Source organism: Cenococcum geophilum, assembly GCF_001692895.1.
Source record: "Cenococcum geophilum 1.58 unplaced genomic scaffold K441scaffold_76, whole genome shotgun sequence".
Taxonomy (NCBI): Eukaryota; Fungi; Ascomycota; class Dothideomycetes; order Gloniales; family Gloniaceae; genus Cenococcum; species Cenococcum geophilum.
This window is the reverse complement of record NW_027137634.1, coordinates 387,102-408,232: the sequence shown is the minus strand read 5'-3', so window position 1 is coordinate 408,232 and position 21,131 is coordinate 387,102. Positions and strand designations below refer to the sequence as shown.

Here is a 21,131-nt window from a genome sequence, read left to right as displayed (position 1 = left end):
GGCAAGACGTTATAGAGTCTAATTCTCACCAGAGAAATACTAGCTAATCTATTTTATAAGAAAATGTAACCAATCTGCAGATCTCTAGCATATAATTCGCATCTAAGGCTTTAGGGGTTAACTAGTTTAGGGCCTAAGGGTACTAGGAGTATAGGTAGATAGTAAGCTTTGGTGGAGCGTATATGCGGTATAAGCGGCCTATAAAGGCTAAGTATAGTTTATCGCTGTATCTAGGATTATTAATTCTATATAGGGTCCATATTTTTAGAGGTTACGCCTATTATATATAGCAGTCGTCCGGCCAACCATGACATATAGATTTAGTATTTAGGCTATTGGAGAAACTAAAAAGGGCCCCCTAAAATTACTTCTTAAACTACTTTAAAAGGTCTAAACAGCCTGCCTTTAGAGTATTATAGGCGGGTATAAGCGAACGGCCACAGTACTGCTTAAGAAGGAATCTAATATTCCCCCCCTATAGTTATATATTAAAGCCGCTGCAATATAAAGGACGTAAAATAAACGCAACTCTAATGTTATAAAGTACATTAAGATACGCCTAAGTAAACTATAGAGGGACCCTAGGGTGTCCTATAGGAGAATAAACCAACAACCCTAAAGTAGGGAAGAGATATTAGAGAAATAGGTAAAGAAAGCAGAAGAAGAATAGTGTCGCTTTAGGGCCTAGGCCTATATAGAGGAGAAAGGGAGACATGTAAGAGGTTAGTAAAGATAATAGTAAGACAGAAAAAGGAGCTAAAGTAGAATATATAAGAACGCTAGGAAACTATCTACTGTAATATAATACTGGTTGGACTAACGCTAGAGAGGTAAATAGAAGTTAAAGGTATAGAGGCTAACTTAGGCAAGATAAACCCAAGCTATAGCATAGTTAACGCTATAGGGGGTAAATACCTAAGGGCTCCGAGAAGGCCTAATAAAGGTAGAAAATATAATAGCAACACTCTTAAGAACAGGAATAATAGGACTAAAAGATTGGCTTTACTGGGTGGGTGTTCTAGTAGGTAGCTTAAGATATAAATGTGGCTGGCTAAGATAGACACTAAAACACGTAATACTGCTATGCCCCCTACGCACTAATTAAGAAATAATGCTCTTAGTAGCTGGTATAGAGAACTATAATACACTACTCTTAATATAAAAAGGCCTTAAGGCGGTTACCTAGTGGCTTATTAGTTAAAATATGCTAAATTAGTTNTNGGTTANAAGGGAAATAGTAATAGAAGGTAAGGGGGCGAGCAGTAGGTGCCCCCTAGTAACTCTATAGTAGTAGAGTAAAAGTTTATAATACTAGCGCGTCTATAGGCTTATTACGGCAGCAGTGGTTCCTAAGGAGGTTAAATAGTAAGGTAGTAGAGCACTACAGGCGACTTATAGGCGCTAAGTAGGCGAGTCCCAAAAGGCGGGGAGATAGATTACGGGGTTTTCTCATTTTTCTTAAATAGAGTTTTCTCCCCATATGTAAATAAGGAGTAGTCTGCGTAGGCCCAATAGGGATCCAAATCGGACGTTAAGCAATGAATTATTATTATTATTATTATTAATTAAGATGGTTTATTTGCTAGAAAAGACGCTTATTTAGGGTAAAAATATTATCCTTAGTTAGTTCCTAGTATTAAGCGGTAATAGAGAGATTAAATAAAGCCTTAGGTTAATAAATAAAAGTAATATAAGCTCTATAAGCACGTTACTCTATATATCCTTACTTTAGAGAATTAACGTTAATAATATTAATCTTCTTACCTTAGCCCTTTTAGCGTAAAGTAATGGAATCCTTATTTAGGGAGAGGATATATTTATTAAAGAGTAATAGTGTTATTAAATTAAGCTTTTCTTTTAGCTTTGCTATAAAATTTACTTTTACTAGCTTATTTTCTTTAAGAGTTAAAAATTGGTTGTTTCCTAAAATAATTATATTATTAGTTTATATGCTAATAATTCTAAATAGAGTTCCTATAATTATAATAAGGAAGTAGGGATTAAATATAGATATAGTTATTAAAAGCTTCTCTTTATAGTGCTTACTATAGGTAGCTTACTAATAGGTTTCTGCCTCTGCAATTCTATATAATAGCTTAAGTATAACTATAATTGTATTTTCCGGATATTAGTAGCGAATTTACTCTAAAAGGTGCGCTAATATTAAGCGTTAAAGGTGCGTTTTTAATTAGGTATAGGCCTAAGTAATATCTTATAAATAGACTGCTATTCTATTCTTTATTAAGAAGGGAGCTAATATAATAATAACTTGTTAACTAGCTTGTTAAATTATAGGAGATTGCGTAAAAATTATCTTCTTACTATTATTATTATAACCTTAGATAATAAGCCTTAATTTCTTAAATAGGGCGTTAGTAGCTTTACCCTTAATCTTATTAACTATCCTTAACTTAAAGATATAAACTTTATTAAACTTAATAGAGTTATACTTCTTAAATTTAAAGACTCCTTTTATAATAAGACTGTTAATCTCCTACTTATTAGATCCTTAGAAAGGAGCTCTTAGGGTTATAATATAACCTTCCTTTTAGAGCTATTTTATAAGCTTAAAGTTAGCCTTCTCTTTAGCTATTATAAAGGCTATTAATAACTTAACTCTATTCATAATAGCGGTAATAAATTATTCTTTAAAATTAATAAGATATTGGCGATTTTATAATCCCTTTAGGCGACCTCTACCGCGTTATAGTTATAGCGTATCTATTATAATTATATTGGGATTATAGTCGCCTTTTAGAGCATATTAATTATAGTTTTTTTTAAAGTATCTTTTAGGGCATCCTATAAAGGCTTAGAATTATTATCTTTGTAATAAGGCTTAATAATAATTTAATGGAATTAAGTAGGTCTATAAGGCATCTAAATAATATAAGTTTAACTATTAATTATAATAAGTTAATATAGTCCTAACTATCCTCCCTTTTTACGCTATATGTGTACCTTAGACTAGAGTGGCAGATTAATTATAGTTAAGGTGTTTAGGCTATTTCTTATTTCTAGTGCGTTATTGACCTAGTATATAGCATAGAGGCGTCGCACCTCCTTTATTGCCTTGTAAATTGCCTTAGCTTATTATATAATAAAGGGAGATAGTAAAGAATTATTAGTTATTTATAGGTAGGTGCTAAAGACTAGGAATATAGGTATAAGTCTATCTAGGCTAGCGAAATTATTAATAGCTTTAACAGCTATTTATAAGGTAAGTTTTTTACTAGCGTTCTTTAGATCTAAAGAGATAATCTTATATATGCGGCGTAATAGCGTGTAATATTGGTCTACTTTTTTAATGCTATTATATGCCTTAATAGGGACTTCCTTAACCTTAATTGCTATTACCTTTATTTATTATTAGAACTCTATAAATAAAAAGTTCTTTCCTATATTATAGACGATTTAATTAGGGGTTTTAGGTAGATATTAATCTAGTATAACTAAAGGGTATTCTATACATTCCTAGCTAATATATCCTTTAAGAATTATATAGCTTAGAAGAAGGTTAAACAGTCAATAATTTAGAGTACTGGCTTGCCGCTAAGATATATAACGTTAATAATAATATAGAAGTTAAAGTTATAATTATCTTTAAGGGTAAACTTAAATTAGCTAGGGGACTTCTAGTTTATTTAGTAGTAATAGCAGTATTTTATAAGATATTTAATTGCCTTAACCTTAACTTTATAGCCTACTTACTAAAGAACCTTAAGTAATTAATAAACGGATAGGTAGCTAAAATAATGGTATAGTTAGCGTAACTCTAACTTAGTTAAGTGGCTCTAAGTAATACTCTTTTCTAGTTAATAAAGGAGTAACTAGGGGTAACCCTATTTACGTATAATAGGCACCTAATTATCTCCTTAAATAAGTACATCCTTAAGGTTATTAAGCTTAACGCCTAATTTATCTATATCTTTAATATAAAGTAGAAATAGGGTGTTTATAGAAATAATGTAAAAAGTAATATACCCTAAGGGGGTTTAAACCCTAATTGTGCTAAAAGAGATTATAGTACCTTTACTAAAATAAATTGTATATTAGCCTGCCGTTAATTAGTTAATTTAAATAAAGCTATTAAGCTACTAAAGAGCTTAAACTTAAGGTTCTTCTACTATAAATATTCCTATAGCTCTAGGATCTGGTATAATACTATAGAAGATATTTACTATATATCTGTTGTTAAAGGAGAACGCGAAGCTCTTTTTTAGCTTATTTATAACGGAACCTTATAGGAAGAACTACAATAGGCTCGTTATTAGGCTAGGTGTGTAGGTAATATAAGTTAAAGTTAACAACGTAATAATAACTGGTGGAGTAGTTGCCTAATAGATTAACTTTAATTATATTCTAAGAATTACTATAAAGAAGGAACTATCTAGGTAGGGACTAAGGGTCCTTAAATACATAACCGTACTCCTATAAAATCCTTTTTATATATAATATACGTGTACTTTATCTACTCTATTATAGATCCTATAGATTATATAGATTATATAGATTATATTATATAACCTTAGTTACTATTCCTCGTTATATAGTTCTATCAGCTCTATTCTAGATAGTGCTTAAATTAACTAACTAGCTTCTTCTGTCTCTTCTTTAAGTAGTTATAATATTGTACTTAAAGCGTCTATAATACTATCTCCCTCCTCTCTATCTTTATCCTTAAAGATTTAAAATATCTTTAAGTTATTTACTAGAGGTATAATATTTATCTAATTAATTTAGTTAATATCTTTGCTTATTATACCTAAAGCTCTTCCTTTATCCTTAACTGCTTATTATATTCGCACCATTACTGCAATATTATCTTATAGTAAGATTATACTATCTCCGTATTCTCGCTATTTAAAAGAGGGGCTAGTTTATATTACATTAGTAAGTCTATCTTCGTAACAACCGTCCTCTTACTTAAAGTACACTAAAGTAAATATTTATTTATTCTATGACGTCCGCTCTATCTCTAATGCTAAATATACGCAACCTATTACTCTTAATAGTCGTCTAGTTCCCTAATTAATTTATCTTAGGGTCTTATATTTAATCTACTACTGCTTAACTAGATAATAAACTATCTATTACTCTGGCGGAGTTGCGCCGTTTTTATAATATAGAATAAGAGGCTGCCGATGCTTAATAATGGGCCCTTAAGTCTTGTCTTGCGGCGTCCGCTTAGTTAATCTATCTTAAGAAGGTTTATAAGAAGGTCTATTTTAAGGAGTAGAAATTAGTGGAATAAGGTTTATAGAAACTTAGTAATAAAAAAACGGATTTTCCTTTAATAGAGAAGGAAATAGATCTAAGTAGTTCGGTAACTGCTCTTCTTAGGTCCCCCTTAGGTAACTTATTCTTTAGCGATCCTTCTTTATTAATACTGCCTAATCTAATTTCTTCTAATATTTCTATACCTTTTTTTATAGCATTCTTTAAATTCTCTAGTGGTTCCTAGGTAGTCTTATTATAGCCTATTTACTTAACCTTATATTATATTTTACCGTTAATGTCCTTATAACTAACGATTTTTAAAACTTGCTATTTGTCTTCTTCTTATCCTCTATATATGTCTACTTCGTAAACTAGTGGCTTAATATTCCTATATACTAGCTCTAGCATTGCAATGTACTATATAGGGTAGATCTTTATTTTAGCTAGTAGGTTTAACTTAAACGTGACTAGTGAAATCCTTTACGTAATTTTAAAAAGTCTTAGTCTAACGTAGTTTAACTTCTTACTTAGTCGTCAACTCTTGAAATTTTTGTGTAGTAGCTACACTTTATCTCCTTCCTTAAGATCTAGTCCCTTAGATCTCTTAGCGTTATAATATTTCTTTATTCTCTGCTATACTACCTTAGCTATTTCTATAAGGTTTTTATAAAGATTTATTAAAGTCTCTATTCTTTACTTAGCTGTGCTACTTATCTTCTTTACTTAACGTAGTAATAATAATATTCTTAGCTTATACCCGTAATTTGCCTTAAATAGTAATATACCTATTCCTTTTTAAGGTGTTGCATTATATGCGAACTATATAACTGATAATAGCGATACCTAATTATTCTGTATATAATTAATATAATATCTTAGATACTATTCTAGCGTCTAATTTAATCTTTCTATTTAACTATCTGTCTATAGATAATATGCGGTAAAAGTTGCTTCTTTAACTCCTTATTCTGCTAAAAATACCTCCTAAAATGCTACTACGAATCTTAGATCTCTATCCGATATAATTTTACTTAGTACTTTATATTTTACGAACACTTCCTTAATATAGATTCTAGTAATATCTTCCGCTGATATTTCTTCTATATATGCTATAAAGTATCCCTACTTTATAAGCTTATTTACTATTACTAAGATTACGTTTTAATCTTATCTAGTAATAGGATCTCTTAACTTTAGTAACTTTACAATAAAGTCCTATAATATAACCTCCTATAGTCTCTTTGGTATTTTAATAGGTTATAGCCCTCTATATAGCTTATGCTTTATTAGTTTATTTCTTTAGCAATTTAGATACTCCTTTATTACTTTTCTTACGATATTTTAGATTTTATTAATAATATATTCCTTCTAGAGTCTTAACACTAAGCCTATAGCTCTATTATGTCCTTAAGTTAGTCCCTTATAGAAGTCCTCTATAAACTGCTCTGCTATACTTTTTAGGATATACTTTACTTCTTAATTTTTATATATATCCGTCTATAGATCTTCTAGCTATACTTCTAGAATTCTTTATACCTAAAAGCTTTCTAGTATCTTATAGACTCTTTTTAGTTCGTTATCTTCTTAAGTTACTATAATTTTTAGATAATTGTACCTAATTAATCCGTCTATATCTTTTCGCAGTAAAGCCCCTAATGGCTTTTTATTATTTTATAGTTTAGCNTTNNNNCTTAGAGCGTCTGCNNGCGTATTATCTNTACCCTTAGTATACTAAATCTTAAAATAGTATTCTATAAGCATCTCTGCCCATCTAACCTATCTTTAGTTAAGTTCCTTTATTATTAGAAATCCTATTAGGTTCTTATAATCCGTTTTAACTATAAATAGTTTCTCTATGCCTTATAAGAATGCTCTTTATTTCTTTAGTGCTATAATTATACCTAATAACTTCTTGTTATAGATGTTATAGTTTAACTCTAATAGTGTTATCTTCTAACTATAGTATACCACTAGGTGCCATTAATTTTAATATTTCTGTATAAAGTATACCCCTAGTATAAAGTTTAATGTATTTATTTTTATAATTGTCTCTAGACCTAGTTAATAGATCTTAAGAACTGGCTCCTAGGTAAATAATTCTTTAACTCTCTTAAATAGCTTTTATTATTCCTTTCCCTATGCCTATAGTTTTTCTTTCTTTATTAATTACGTAAATAGTTTAATGTCCTTTAACCATTGCGCTATAAACCTTCTATAGTAATTATAAAACCTTAGAAACAATCTTAACTACGTAACGTTCTCTAGTTCCTACTAATTTACTATAGCCTTAATCTTCTTTAGATCTATACTAAGTTAGCTTAGTTTAATAATAAATCTAATAAAATCGGTCTTCCTAGTAAAGAACTTGCATTTCTTAATTGCTACTAGTATCTATTCCTCTTATAGTCTCTTTAAAACCTATTTAATATATTCCCCGTATTCTTCCTCTATTATTAAATAGATAATAATATTGTTAAGATATACTATAATAAATTTATCTAAGTGTTTTCCTAATACGTTGTTAATACGCTTTTGGAACGTTGCTAGTGCGTTTATAAGCCTAAATTATATAACTAATAGTTTATATAGTCCTTCCTTTGACCTAAAGGCTGCCTTTTATTTATTGCCTTCCTTAATTTTAATCTAATGGTACGCCCATCTTAGATCTATTTTTGTAAAGATTTGCGCGTTGCCTATCCTGTCTTAGATTTCGCTAATTAAGGGTAAAGGATACCTATCCTTTCTGGTAATACTGTTTAACTATCTATAGTTAATATATAGCCTTAGTTTACCATTCTTTTTTGGTATAAATAGTACTAGATAACCTACTAATAATTGTAATGGTCTAATATATCCCTTTTATAAGTTTTCCTAAATAAACTCTTTTAGTGCTCTACCTTCTTCTTTAGTAAGCTTATAGATTAAAAAGAACCCTAGACTTATTCCTAATTCTAATTCTATTTTATAGTCCTATACTATATACTTTAATAGCTTTTTACTTTCTAATAACCATAGTTTCTTACTATACTTATGGTATCTCTTTGGTATATAACTTAAGCCCTTTTCCGTTTCTTTATAGGTTACTTCTACTTAGTACTATACTAACTTGGCTTATTATCGTATCTTACGGCGTTAAGTATCTCTAATATTAACCTAACCTATAATTCAATCAATCTTTAGATTATATTCCTGTAACTAAGGTATCTTTAATACTGCCTTATCCCGTCCTAATAGTAGGATATTAAAAAACATTTTAATTTGTCTTCCTTTAATGGTTATCTAAATAGGTCCTGTTTTAAGGTTGATGATCCCTCCTCTATAGGCTATTAGATCTCCTAAAATTATAACTAATAGGTAAGGTTGCTCCTTCTATCTATAAGGTAGTCCTATTCTCTTAACTACTACTAATAAGATATAGTTTCGCGTTACTCTACTATTTATTAGCGCTTTAAACTACTAATCTTACTATTTTACTTATAAATTTAGGTGTTGTCCTTAAATTCCTTTAAGGGTTTAAGGCTCTATTACTGGCTCCCCCTAGTTTTATAGGCCTCTACTTTTTCTAACTATTGGCTACTTAATTCTTATACACTTAGCTCGCTCTTTAGCTAATGCTTAGTTCGCTTTTTGTCTTTAATATACTATAGACACGTATTTTTTAGGCATTCCTACTACTATTGTTTATCTAAGTATTCTTCCGTAAAGAATCTTCCTAGCTAAAGTATTAAATCTCCTTCCTCTTAGACTTCTGCTGGATGCCATCTATATATATATTTGGCATTCCTATACTATTACTCGTCTATTATTTAGTATATTCTTATAGGGTATTTCTAATTCTTTTCCTTTGGATTCTTGTGTATTTTATATATATTGTCTACGTATATAATCTATAATAGCGTATAGTGTGCTAGGTGCTTTAGGTTAACTCTTAGCTTATCTTTATCCTTAAGTTTAAACCTTTATTGTGCTAATCTAAACGTTATAACTTTGTTTATAGGTACTAAAATGCGTTTCTTGCTTCTCTAGTCCTTTAATTATTCCTTTAAATCCTTTAACGTTATAATTAAGGCTCCTTTAATATAAGTTATAGCCTTTTTTATAATTAGGTGGTCTTAGATAACTTTTTTATCTAACTATATATAGAAATCTTCCTACTTATTATTGTGTCATTGCCTATACCACTTTTAGTATAGCTACTAAAGTGTATACGGCTTGTCCGTAAGGAAGTATCTTCTTATTACTGCGTTATAACAGCTCTTTATATGTCGTTCTTTAAACCTAGTAGGGATTCCTAGATCCTCTTCGTTTTCTAATTTAATAAGCCACTTAGCTCTTAGTGTGCCTATTCTAGGCCTATTAGTAATTCTTTATACTAGCGCTCTGTCCCTTATACGTCCTAATATACTAGATCTTTTATCTAGTTTCTATTCTTACTATGCGATAATTCTTTACCTAAATTCTTCTATGGTTTCTTTTGGTTTGCGTCTTATAGATTAATTCTTAAAGTTCTCCTACTTCTTAATCTTGGTATTAACATTTTAATCTTTAGGCTAAATACTACGTTCCCCTAGTAAGTCTTCTAGGTCTATATATCTGTCTCCTAGTCTAATCGCTGTTTACGCTATAGATTCTCTAATCTATAAAGAAGCTCCTTACCTCTAATTTATAGGTGTTTTTATTCGTACTCCGAATTCCTAACCCCTTAGATTCTTTAATCCTAAGCTTGCTTTTAACTTAAGCTTAGCTCCAGCCTTAGTCTAACTAGGCTTACTTAGTATTCTTATCTCGTCTTAAGAGTCTTATGCCTTTAGAAAACTTCGTCCTAAGCTTATTCGTATATTACTGAACTAAGCCATTACTCTACTCTATTGGTTATCGTCTGTTATAGGTCCTTAAGCTTACCTTATCTCGTCTTAAGAATCTTAAGCTTTTGGCTTTTTGCCTTTATCGAGTGCTAAAGTGGCTCGCTATCCTACTTCTCTTACGTCTCGCGAAGCGATAGATATCGTGTTTAGTGGGGTCTTGATCCCTACTAATATTCCCTATTTTATAGTGGAATTATCTTCTACCTTTATTATAACATCTCTAATAGCTACGTGTTCCTAATAAACCGCCTTTATTACCTTATTATTACGGAATACTTCGCCTTTATTAAATTTATCGTCCTTAATATCCGTTCTGCGAGCTGGTTTATTAGTTCCTTTATATCCTATAGATGCTGGCTCTTATAGCTAATAGCTTACGCCATACTTAGCGTCTTTATAAATTTGGTATACGTTGTTATAATAAAACGCAAAACTTTTAATTAAACATTCTTTTATTCCTCGCAGTATATTATTATCCCTTTATATATATATATCGTCTACTAGTCTTATCCCTTTTACTATATAGTAACTCTGCCTACTTTTATAATCTCTAATATAATGACCTTATTTTCCGTAATTTATATAAGCTCCTTTTTTAAACCATTTTTCTTACTATAGAGTCCGCCTAAATGTCTTCTGCTATTAAGATCCCTAATTTAGCCTCTGCTCCTTAGACCTTTAATTACTTAATCCTTATCCTCTGGGTTTCTATAGTCGTTTCCTCTATCTCTTATAGGCTTCTTTAGTACTACTTAGGTTTATTAACTCTACGCTATACTATAGTTTTTAGCTTAGCTTTAGTTGTTGCGTGCTTTGCGCCTTATATAACTATAGAACTCTATCCTAGCCTCTCTTAGCCTATTCCCTTTAGTAGATCTAATTGTTGATTTTAATTACTTAATCTATTAGCTCCCTTGGGGTATCCGCATCTTCTATTAGAATAATTACGTCCTAGACTTTAGCCTTAAGTCCTTGCTTATACTGTGCTATAAGCGCCCTATTATTCTACTCTACTTATATTGTTAACGTCTGGAACTATATTATATACTTAATTGCTAAGGTCCTTTACGTAATGTCTTGGAGTTTTCTTTTCGCTGTAGTTATTGCCTCTAGGTCTTTAAATATTTATATAAGTTGCTTTATAAACCCTTTCTAGCTTAAAAACATAAATTGCACCTCTTAATTAGTAGTCGTTATTCTATTTGCCTATATTTCTATAAGGTAAGGCTCGAACTACTTAAGTGCTCTTCCTAATAGGAATAGTCCTACGTAGGCTATTCGATCTATAGGTGTTGCCAGCTTTACTCCTTCTTGCGTAATCTTAAAGTACATTTATATAAGGAATCCTTTAAGCTTTAATCTTTCTCTTAAGTATCTCTTAATTAATAGTAACTTAACCTTTGCTACCCCTATCCCGTTAATCCTATTTTCTAATATTATATTATTTTCTATTAACTGGTCAACTATCTCTTATAGCTGTTCAACCGTTATAGGTTGCTATAAGTCAGTATCTGCTATACTGGTGTCGTTACCTAACCTTAAAGTAGTTGCCGCCGTCGATGGCGTTATAGTGGCTGCTTTTAGTAGTATATTGTTTGACTTTTTGTGCTTAATACTGTAACTAGGTAGTAATTGTATAACGGAACCTTATAGCAAGAACTACGATAGGCTTATTATTGGGCTAGGTATATAGGTAATATAAGTTAAAGTTAATAACGTAATAATAACTGGTAGAGTGGTTGCCTAATAGATTAACTCTAATTATATTCTAAGAATTACTATAAGGAAGGAACTATCTAGGTAGGGACTAAGGGTCCTTAAATACACAACCGTACTTCTATAAAATCCTTCTTATATATAATATACGTCTTATATATAAGGTACATAAGTTCCTCCTATGCCTCTCGTTTAATACGTAGTATATTATATAACTTTGGTTACTATTCCTTGTTATATAGTTCTACCGGCTCTATCTTAGACCGTACTTAAATTAACTAACTAGCTTTTTTCGTCTCTTCTCCTAGTAGTTATAATATCGTACTTAAAGCGTCCATAATACTATTTCCCTCCTCTCTATCTTTGTCCTTAAAGATTCCTAATATCTTTAAGTTATTTACTAGAGGTATAATGTCCGTCTAATTAATTTGGTTAATATTATTGCTTATTATACCTAAAGCAATTTCTTCCTTATACGCCTAACGTCGTGCTCGCACTATTACTGCAATATTGTCTCTTAGTGAGATTATACTATCTCCGTATTCTTACTGTTTGAAAAAGGGGTTGGTTTATATTACGTTAATAAGTCCATCTTCGTAATAACCGTCCTCTTGCTTAGAGTGTACTAAAGCGAATATTTGTTTATCCTATAATGTTCGCTCTACTTCTAATACTAAATATACGCGACCTATTACTCTTAATAGTCGTCTAGTTCCCTAATTAATTTATCTTAGGGTATTATATTTAATCTACTACTACGCGGCTAGATAGTAAACTGTCTTAAGCTCTTATTAAGTTAGAACGTTCCCGTAACGCGGAATAGAAGGCCCTAAATACTTAGATTGCGGCGTCTACTTAGTTGCTCCGTCTTAAGAAGGTTTATAAGGTTTATTTTAAGGAGTAAAAACTTATAGAATAAGGTTTATAGAAACTTAGCAATAAAAAAACAGATTCTCCTCTAATAGGGAAGAAAACAGATTTAAGTAGTTCGGTAACTACTCTTCTTAGGTCCCCCTTAGGTAACTTATTCTTTAGTAATCCTTTTTTATTAATACTGCCTAACCTAATTTCTTCCGATATTTCTATACCTTTTTTATAGCATTCTTTAAATTTTCTAGTGGCTCCTAGGTAGTCTTAGTATAGCCTATCCACTTAATTTTATACTATATTTCGTTATTAATGTCCTTATAACCAATAATCTTTAAAACTTACTATTTATCTTCTTCCTATCCTCTATACGTGTCTACTTTATAAACTAGTAGCTTAATATTCCTATATGCTAGCTCTAGTATTATAATATACTATATAGGGTAGATCTTTATCTTAGCTAGTAGGTTTAACTTAAACGTAACCGGTGAAATCCTTTATATAATTTTAAAAGGTCCTAATCTGACGTAGTCTAACTTCTTACTTAGTTATCAACTTTTAAAATTTTTGTATAGTAGCCACACTTTATCTCCCTCCTTAAGATCTAGTCCCTTAGATCTCTTAGCATTATAATACCTTTTTATTTTCTCTTATACTTTCTTTACTAATTCTATAAGGTCTATATAAAGATTTATTANNGTNTTTATTNTNTCTTTAGCTATNCTACTNNTTTTCTTNNCTTATTNTAGTAATAANNATNTTNTTAGCTTATATCTATAATTTGCCTTAAATAGTAATATGCCTATTCTTTCTTATAGTGTTATATTTTATATAAATTATATAACTGGTAATAGCGATACCTAATTATTCTGTGCATAATTAATATAATGCCTTAGATACTGCTTTAGCGTCTAATTTAATCTTTCCGTCTAACCGTCTATCTGCGGATAATATACGGTAGAAGTTACTGCTTAAACTCCTTGCTTTGCTAAAAACACTTCCTAAAATACTACTATAAATCTTAGATCCCTATCCGATATAATTTTACTTAGTGCTTATAACGGAATCCCCCGAGAGGTATATATCTAATAAGACGGTAGGAGGTTTTATTTATGTCCTATCTATATTCCAGAAGACATAGTTAGATAGGTTAGGGGCGAAAGGTTTTACTAGCGTCTTGGAAGAAATATATAGGAAGCTAGTTCCCCTCTAGAGAAGAACTAGCGATTAGTCTCTAAATAGAAGTGGTTAAAAGCATTTGTCCTTTAATACGTGAAACTTATTCTACCTTTAACTTACCTTCTACTTACCGGTGACACTGTCGATTAGATAATTATATGTTCCGATTAAGCTGGCCTCTTACAGTGCTCCATATCTTGTAAATACTTCTTTAATATAGATTCTAGCGACATCTTCCGCTAATATTTCTTTTATATATACTATAAAGTATCCCCACTTTATAAGCTTATCTACTATTACTAAAATCGCGTTATAATCTTATCCGGTAATAGGATCTCTTAACTTTAGCAACTTAATAATAAAGTCCTATAATATAACCTCCTATAGTTTCTCTAGTATTTTAATAGGTTATAGCCCTCTATATAGCTTATACCTCGTTAGTTTATTTCTTTAGCAATCTAGATATTCCTTTATTACTTTTCTTATAATATTTTAGATTCTGTTAATAATGTATTTCTCCTAAAGTCTTAACACTAAGCCCATGGCTCCATTATATCCTTAAGTCATTCCCTTATAAAAATCTTCTACAAATTATTCTGCTATGCTTTTTAGGATGTACTTTACTTCTCAATTTTTATATATATCTATCTACGGATCTTCTAGCTGTACTTCTAAAATTCTTTATACCTAAAAGCTTTCTAGTGTCTTGTAGACTTTTTCTAGTTCCTTATTTTCTTAAGTAGCTATAATTTTTAGATAATTGTACCTAATTAACCCGTCTATATCTTTTCGCAGTAAAGCCCCTAATGGCTTTTCGTTATTTTATAGTTTAGCTTTTTAACTTAAAGCGTCTGCTTATATATTATCTATACCCTTAGTATACTAAATCTTAAAATGGTATTCTATAAGCATCTCTGCCTATCTAACCTATCTTTAGTTAAGTTTCTTTATTATTAGGAATCCTATTAAGTTTTTATAATCCATCTTAACTATAAATAGTTTCTCTATGCCTTATAAAAATGCTCTCTATTCCTTTAATGCTATAACTATACCTAATAACTCCTTGTTATAAATGTTATAGTTTAACTCTAGTAGTATTATCTTCCAACTATAGTATACCACTAGGTGCTATCTATTTTAGTGTTTCTATATAAAGTACGCCCCTAATATATAGTCTAATGCATCCGTTTCTACAACCGTCTCTAGGCTTAGTTAATAGATTTTAAGAACTAGCTCCTAGGTAAACAACTTTTTAACTTTTTTAAATAATTCCTATTACTCCTCTCCCTATACCTATAGTTCTTCTTTTTTTATTAACCGCGTAAATGGTTTAATATCCTTTAACTATTACGCTATAAACCTTCTATAGTAATTGCAAAACCCTAGGAATAATCTTAACTGTATAACGTTCTCTAATTCTTACTAATTTACTATAGCCTTAATCTTCTTTAGATCTATACTAAGTTAGCCTAGTTTAATAATAAATTTAATATAATCGGTCTTTCTTATAAAGAACTTGTATTTCTTAATTGCTACTAGCATCTATTCTTTTTATAGTCTCTTTAAAACCCATTTAATATATTCCCCGTATTCTTTCTTAGTTATTAAGTAGATAATAATATTATTAAGGTATACCATAACGAATTTATCTAAGTGCTCTCTTAATATATTATTAATACGCTTTTAGAACGTTACTAGTGCGTTTATAAGCCTAAATTGCATAACTAATAGCTTATATAGTCCTTCCTTTAACCTAAAGGCTGCCTTTTATTTATCGCCTTCCTTAATCCTAATCTAATAGTATACCTATTTTAGATCTATCTTTATAAACATTTACACATTACCTATCCTCTTTTAGATTTCGCTAATTAAGGGTAAAGGATATCTATCCTTCCTAGTAATACTGTTTAACTACCTATAGTTAATATACAGCCTTAGTTTGCTATTCTTCTTTAGTATAAACAGTACTAGATATCCCGCTAATAATTGCGATAGTCTAATATATCCCTTTTATAAGTTTTTCTAAATAAACTCTTTAAGTGCTTTACCTTCTTCTTTAGTAAGCTTATAGGTTAGAAAGAACCTTAGACTTATTCCCGGTTCTAATTCTATCTTATAGTCCTATACTATATACTTTAATAGCTTTTTACTTTCTAGTGATTATAGTTTTTTGCCATACTTATAGTATCTCTTTAGTATATAACTTAAGCCTTACTCAGTCTTTTTATATATTGCTCCAACTTAGTACTATACCAACTTAATTTACTATTATATTTTACGGCGTTAAGTATCTCTAATATTGACCTGACCTATAATCCAATTAATCTTTAGATTATATTTCTGTAACTAAGGCATTCCTAGTATTATCTTATCCCGTTTTAATAGTAGGATATTAAAAGATATCTTAATTCGTCTTCCTTTAATAGTTATCTAAATAGGTCCTATTTTAAGGTTAATAATCCCTCCTCTATAGGCTATTAGATCTCCTCTAAAATCGTAACTAATAGGTAAAGTTGCTCCTTCTGTCTATAAGGTAAACCCATTCTCTTAACTACTACTAGTAAGATATAGTTTTGCGTTACTCTACTATCTATTAGCGCTTTAAACTACTAATCTTGCTATTTAACTTGTAAATTTAGGTGTTATCCTTAAATTCCTTTAAGGGTCTAAGGCTCTACTACTAGCTCCCTCTAATCCTATAGGCCTTTACTTTTCCTAACTATTAGCTACTTAATCCTTATATACTTAGCTCGCTCTTTAGCTAATACCTAGTTCGCTTTTTATCTTTAATATACTATAGACACGTATTTTCTAAGCATTTCCACTACTATTATCTATCTAAGCATTCTTCTATAAGAAATCTTCCTGGCTAAAGTATTAAACCTCCTTCCTCTTAGACTTCTGCTGGATGCTATTTATATATATATTTAGCATTCCTATACTATTATTTATCTATTATCTAGTATATCCTTATAGGGTATTTCCAATTCTTTTCCTTCGGATTCTTATATATCTCGTATATATCGTTTATATATATAATCTATAATAGTATATAGTGCGCTAAGTGCTTTAGGTTAACTCTTAGCTTGTCTTTATTCTTAAGTTTAAACCTTTATTATACTGTAACGGAACCTTGTAGCAAGAACTACGATAGGTTCGTTAATGGGCTAGGTGTATAGGAAATGCAAGTATAAAAGTCAACAACGTAATAACAACTGGTGGAGTGGTTGCCTAATAGATTAACTCTAATTATATTCTAAGAATTACTACAAGGAAGGAACTATCTAGGTAGGGATTAAGGGTCCTTAAATACACAACCGTACTCCTAAGAAAGTTATTACTCTGTCTACTCTATCTACTCTATTCGCTCTATAATAGATCTTATAGATTATATAGATTATATAGATTATATTATATAACTCTGCTTACTATTCCTCGTTATATAGTTCTACAGGTTCCATCTTAGACTATACTTATATTAACTAACTAGCTTCTTCTAACTCCTCTCTAAGTAGTCGTAACATTATACTTAAAGCGTCCGTAACACCATCTCCCTCCTCTCCATCTTCGTCCTTAAAGATACCTAGTATCTCTAGGTCGTTTACTAGAGGTATAATATCCGTTTAATCAATTTGGTTAATATCGTTACTTATAATGCCTAAAGCACCTTCTTCTTCCTCTATAGCCCGTCAGTCTCGTACTATTGCTATAATATTGTCTCTTAGTGAGATAATGCCATCTCTATATTCTCGTTGTATAAAAGAGGGGCTGGTTTATGTTGCGTTGGTAAGTCCTTTATCCTAGCAACCTTCCTCTTATTTGGAGTGCACTAAAGCGAATATTCGGTCATCCTGTAATATTCACTCTATCTTTAATATTAAATATACGCGACCTATTATTCTTAATAGTCGTCTAGTTCCCTAATTAATTTGTTTTAGGGTCTTGTGTTTAATCTAAGGCAGAAAAACTTAAGGGTAATCTTGCCGCAGCGCTAGCGGAAGCCCATCGTCGATCTGAAGAATCTGCTTGTGCCCTTAAGGCTTAGCAGTCTACCTTTACGAAAGTTTAGCGTCTCTAACGCGTTTATAAGGTTCGCTCTAAGGAGTGAAAACTTATAGAATAAGGTCTGCAGGAACTAGGTAATAAAAGAACGGATTCTCTTCTAATAGAGAAGGAAATAGATCTAAGTAGTTTAGCAACTGCTCTTCTTAGGTCCCCCTTAGGTGACTTATTCTTTAGCGATCCTTCTTTATTAATACTACCTAACCTAATCTCTTCCAATACTCCTATACCTTTCCCATAGCGTTCTTTAAATTCTCTAGTGGCTCCTAGGTAGTCTTAGTGTAGCCTATCTACTTAACCTTATACTATATCTCGTTATCAATATTCTTATAATTAACGATCTTTAATACTTACCATTCGTCTTCTTCTTGTCCTCTATACGTATCTACTTTATAAACCAGTGGCTTAACATTCCTATATACTAGCTCTAGCATTACGATGTATTATACAGGGTAGATCTTTATTTTGGCTAGTAGGTTTAACTTAAATATAACCGGTAAAATCCTCTATATAATTTCGAAAGGTCCTAGTCTAACATAGTCTAATTTCTTACTTAGTTGTTAACTCTTGAAATTTTTATATAGTAGCTATACTTTATCTCCCTCCTTAAGATCTGGTCCCTTAGATCTCTTAGCATTATAGTACTTTTTTATTTTCTCTTATACTTTCTTTACTGATTCCATAAGGTCTGCATAAAGATTTATTAATATCTTTATTCTCTCTTTAGCTATTCTACTCGTTTTCTTCACTTGCTATAATAATAACGATGTTCTTGGCTCGTATCCATAATTTGCCTTAAATAGTAATATGCCTATTCCTTCTTAAGGTGTTATATTATATACAAATTATATAACTAGTAATAGCGATACCCAATTATTTTACGCATAATTAATATAATATCTTAGGTACTGCTCTAGCGTTTAATTTAACCTTTCCATTTAACCGTCTGTCTATAGATAATATATAGTGGAAGTTACTGCTTAAACTCCTTACTCCGCTAAGAACACTTCCTAGAATACTACTACGAATCTTAGATCTCTATCCGATATAATTTTACTTAGTGCTCTATATCTTGCAAACACTTCTTTAATATAGATTCTAGCGACATCTTCTGCTAAGATTTCTTCTGTATATGCTATAAAGTATCCCCACTTCGTAAGCTTGTCTACTATTACTAAGATCGCGTTATAATCTTATCCGGTAATAGGGTCTTTTAATTTTGGCAACTTAATAATAAAGTCCCATAATATAACCTCCTATAGTCTCTCTAGTATTTTAACAGATTATAGCCCTCCATATAGCTTATACCTCGTCAGTTTATTCCTTTAGCAATCTAGATATTCCTTTATAACCCTTCTAGCTATCCTTTAGATTCTATTAATAACGTACTCCTCCTAAAGTCTTAACACTAAGCCCGTAGCTCTATTATGTCCTTAGGTTAGTCCCTTATAGAAGTCCTTTATAAATTACTCTGCTATACTTTTTAGGATATACTTTACTTCTTAATTTTCGTATATATCCGTCTGTGGACCTTCTAGCTATGCTTTTAGAATTCTTTATACTTAAAAGCTTTTTAGTATTTTATAGACTTTCTCTAGTTCGTTGTTTTTTTAAGTTGCTATAATTTTCGGATAATTATACCTAATTAATCCGTCTATATCTTTTCGCAATAAAGCCCCTAATAGCTTTTCCTTATTTTATAGTTTAGCTTTACGGCTTAGAGCATCTGCCTGCATATTATCTATACCTTTAGTATATAAAATCTTAAAATAGTATTCTATAAGCATCTCTACCCATCTAACCTATCTTTAGTTAAGTTCCTTTATTATTAGGAATCCTGTTAGGTTCTTATAATCCATTTTAACTATAAATAGTTTCTCTATACTTTATAAGAATGCTCTCTATTTCTTTAATACTATAACTATACCTAACAATTCTTTGTTATAGATGTTATAGTTTAACTCTAGTAGTATTATCTTCCAACTATAGTATACCACTGGGTGCCATCTATCTTAATGCCTTTATATAAAGTATGCCCTTAGTATATAGTCTAATATATTTGTTTCTACAACCGTCTCTAGTTCTAGTTAATAGATCTTAAGAACTAGCTCCTAGGTAAACAACTCTTTAACTTTCTTAAAGAGTTTTCTTTACTCTTCCCCTTATACCCATAGTTCTTCTTTCTTTATTAACTGCGTAAATGGCTTAATATCCTTTAACTATTGCGCTATAAACCTTCTGCAGTAATTACAAAACCCTAGAAACAATCTTAACTATATAACGTTCTCTAGTTCCTACTAATTTACTATAGCTTTGATCTTTTTTAGATCTATGCTAAGTTGGCCTAGTTTAATAATAAATCTAATAAAATCGGTCTTCCTAGTAAAGAACTCGCATTTCTTAATTACTACTAGCATCTATTCTTCTTATAGTCTCTTTAAAACCCATTTAACATGTTCCCCGTATTCTTTCTTAGTTATTAAGTAGATAATAATATTATTAAGATATACCATAACAAATTTATCTAAGTATTCTCCTAATATATTGTTAATATGCTTCTAAAACGTTGCTGGTGCGTTTATAAGCCTAAATTGCATAACTAATAGTTTATACAGTCCTTCCTTTAATCTAAAGGCTGCCTTCTATTTATCGCCTTCCTTAATCCTAATCTAATAATACGCCTATCTCAGATCTATCTTTATAAAGATTTGCGCATTACCTATCCTGTCTTAAATTTCGCTAATTAAGGGTAAAGGATACCTATCCTTCCTAGTAATGCTATTTAACTGTCTATAGTTAATACACAGCCTTAGTTTACCATTCTTCTTTAGTACGAATAGTACTAAATAACCTACTAATAACTGCGATGGTCTAATGTATCCCTTTTATAGATTTTCCTAGACAAACTCTTTTAACGCTCTACCCTCTTCTTTAGTAAGCTTATAGATTAGAAAGAACCTTAGACTTATTCCTAGTTCCAACTCTATTTTATAGTCCCATACTATATATTCTAACAGTTTTTCACTTTTCGGTGACTATAGTTTCTTGCCGTACTTATAGTATCTCTTTAGTATATAGCTTAGTCCTTTTTCTATTTCTTTATAGGTTGCTCCTACTTAGTACTATACCAACTTAGCTTATTATCGCATCTTATGGCGTTAAGTATCTTTAATATTGACCTAACCTATAATCCAATCAATTCTTAGATTATATTCCTGTAAC

At 30.6% G+C, this 21,131-nt stretch overlaps 1 protein-coding gene across 1 annotated transcript; it reads right to left on the bottom strand.

The window, feature by feature from the left end:
• Nucleotides 1-15,758: 15,758 nt before the first annotated feature.
• Nucleotides 15,759-20,905, bottom strand: K441DRAFT_591277 (uncharacterized protein; the record flags this gene model as incomplete). The annotated part of the gene is made up of 3 exons (XM_067644831.1): nt 15,759-15,854; nt 19,872-19,892; nt 20,813-20,905. Coding segments are annotated over 3 exons (210 nt in total), but the record flags the coding sequence as incomplete, so codon positions are not given.
• Between the last annotated feature and the right edge of the window lie 226 nt (nt 20,906-21,131).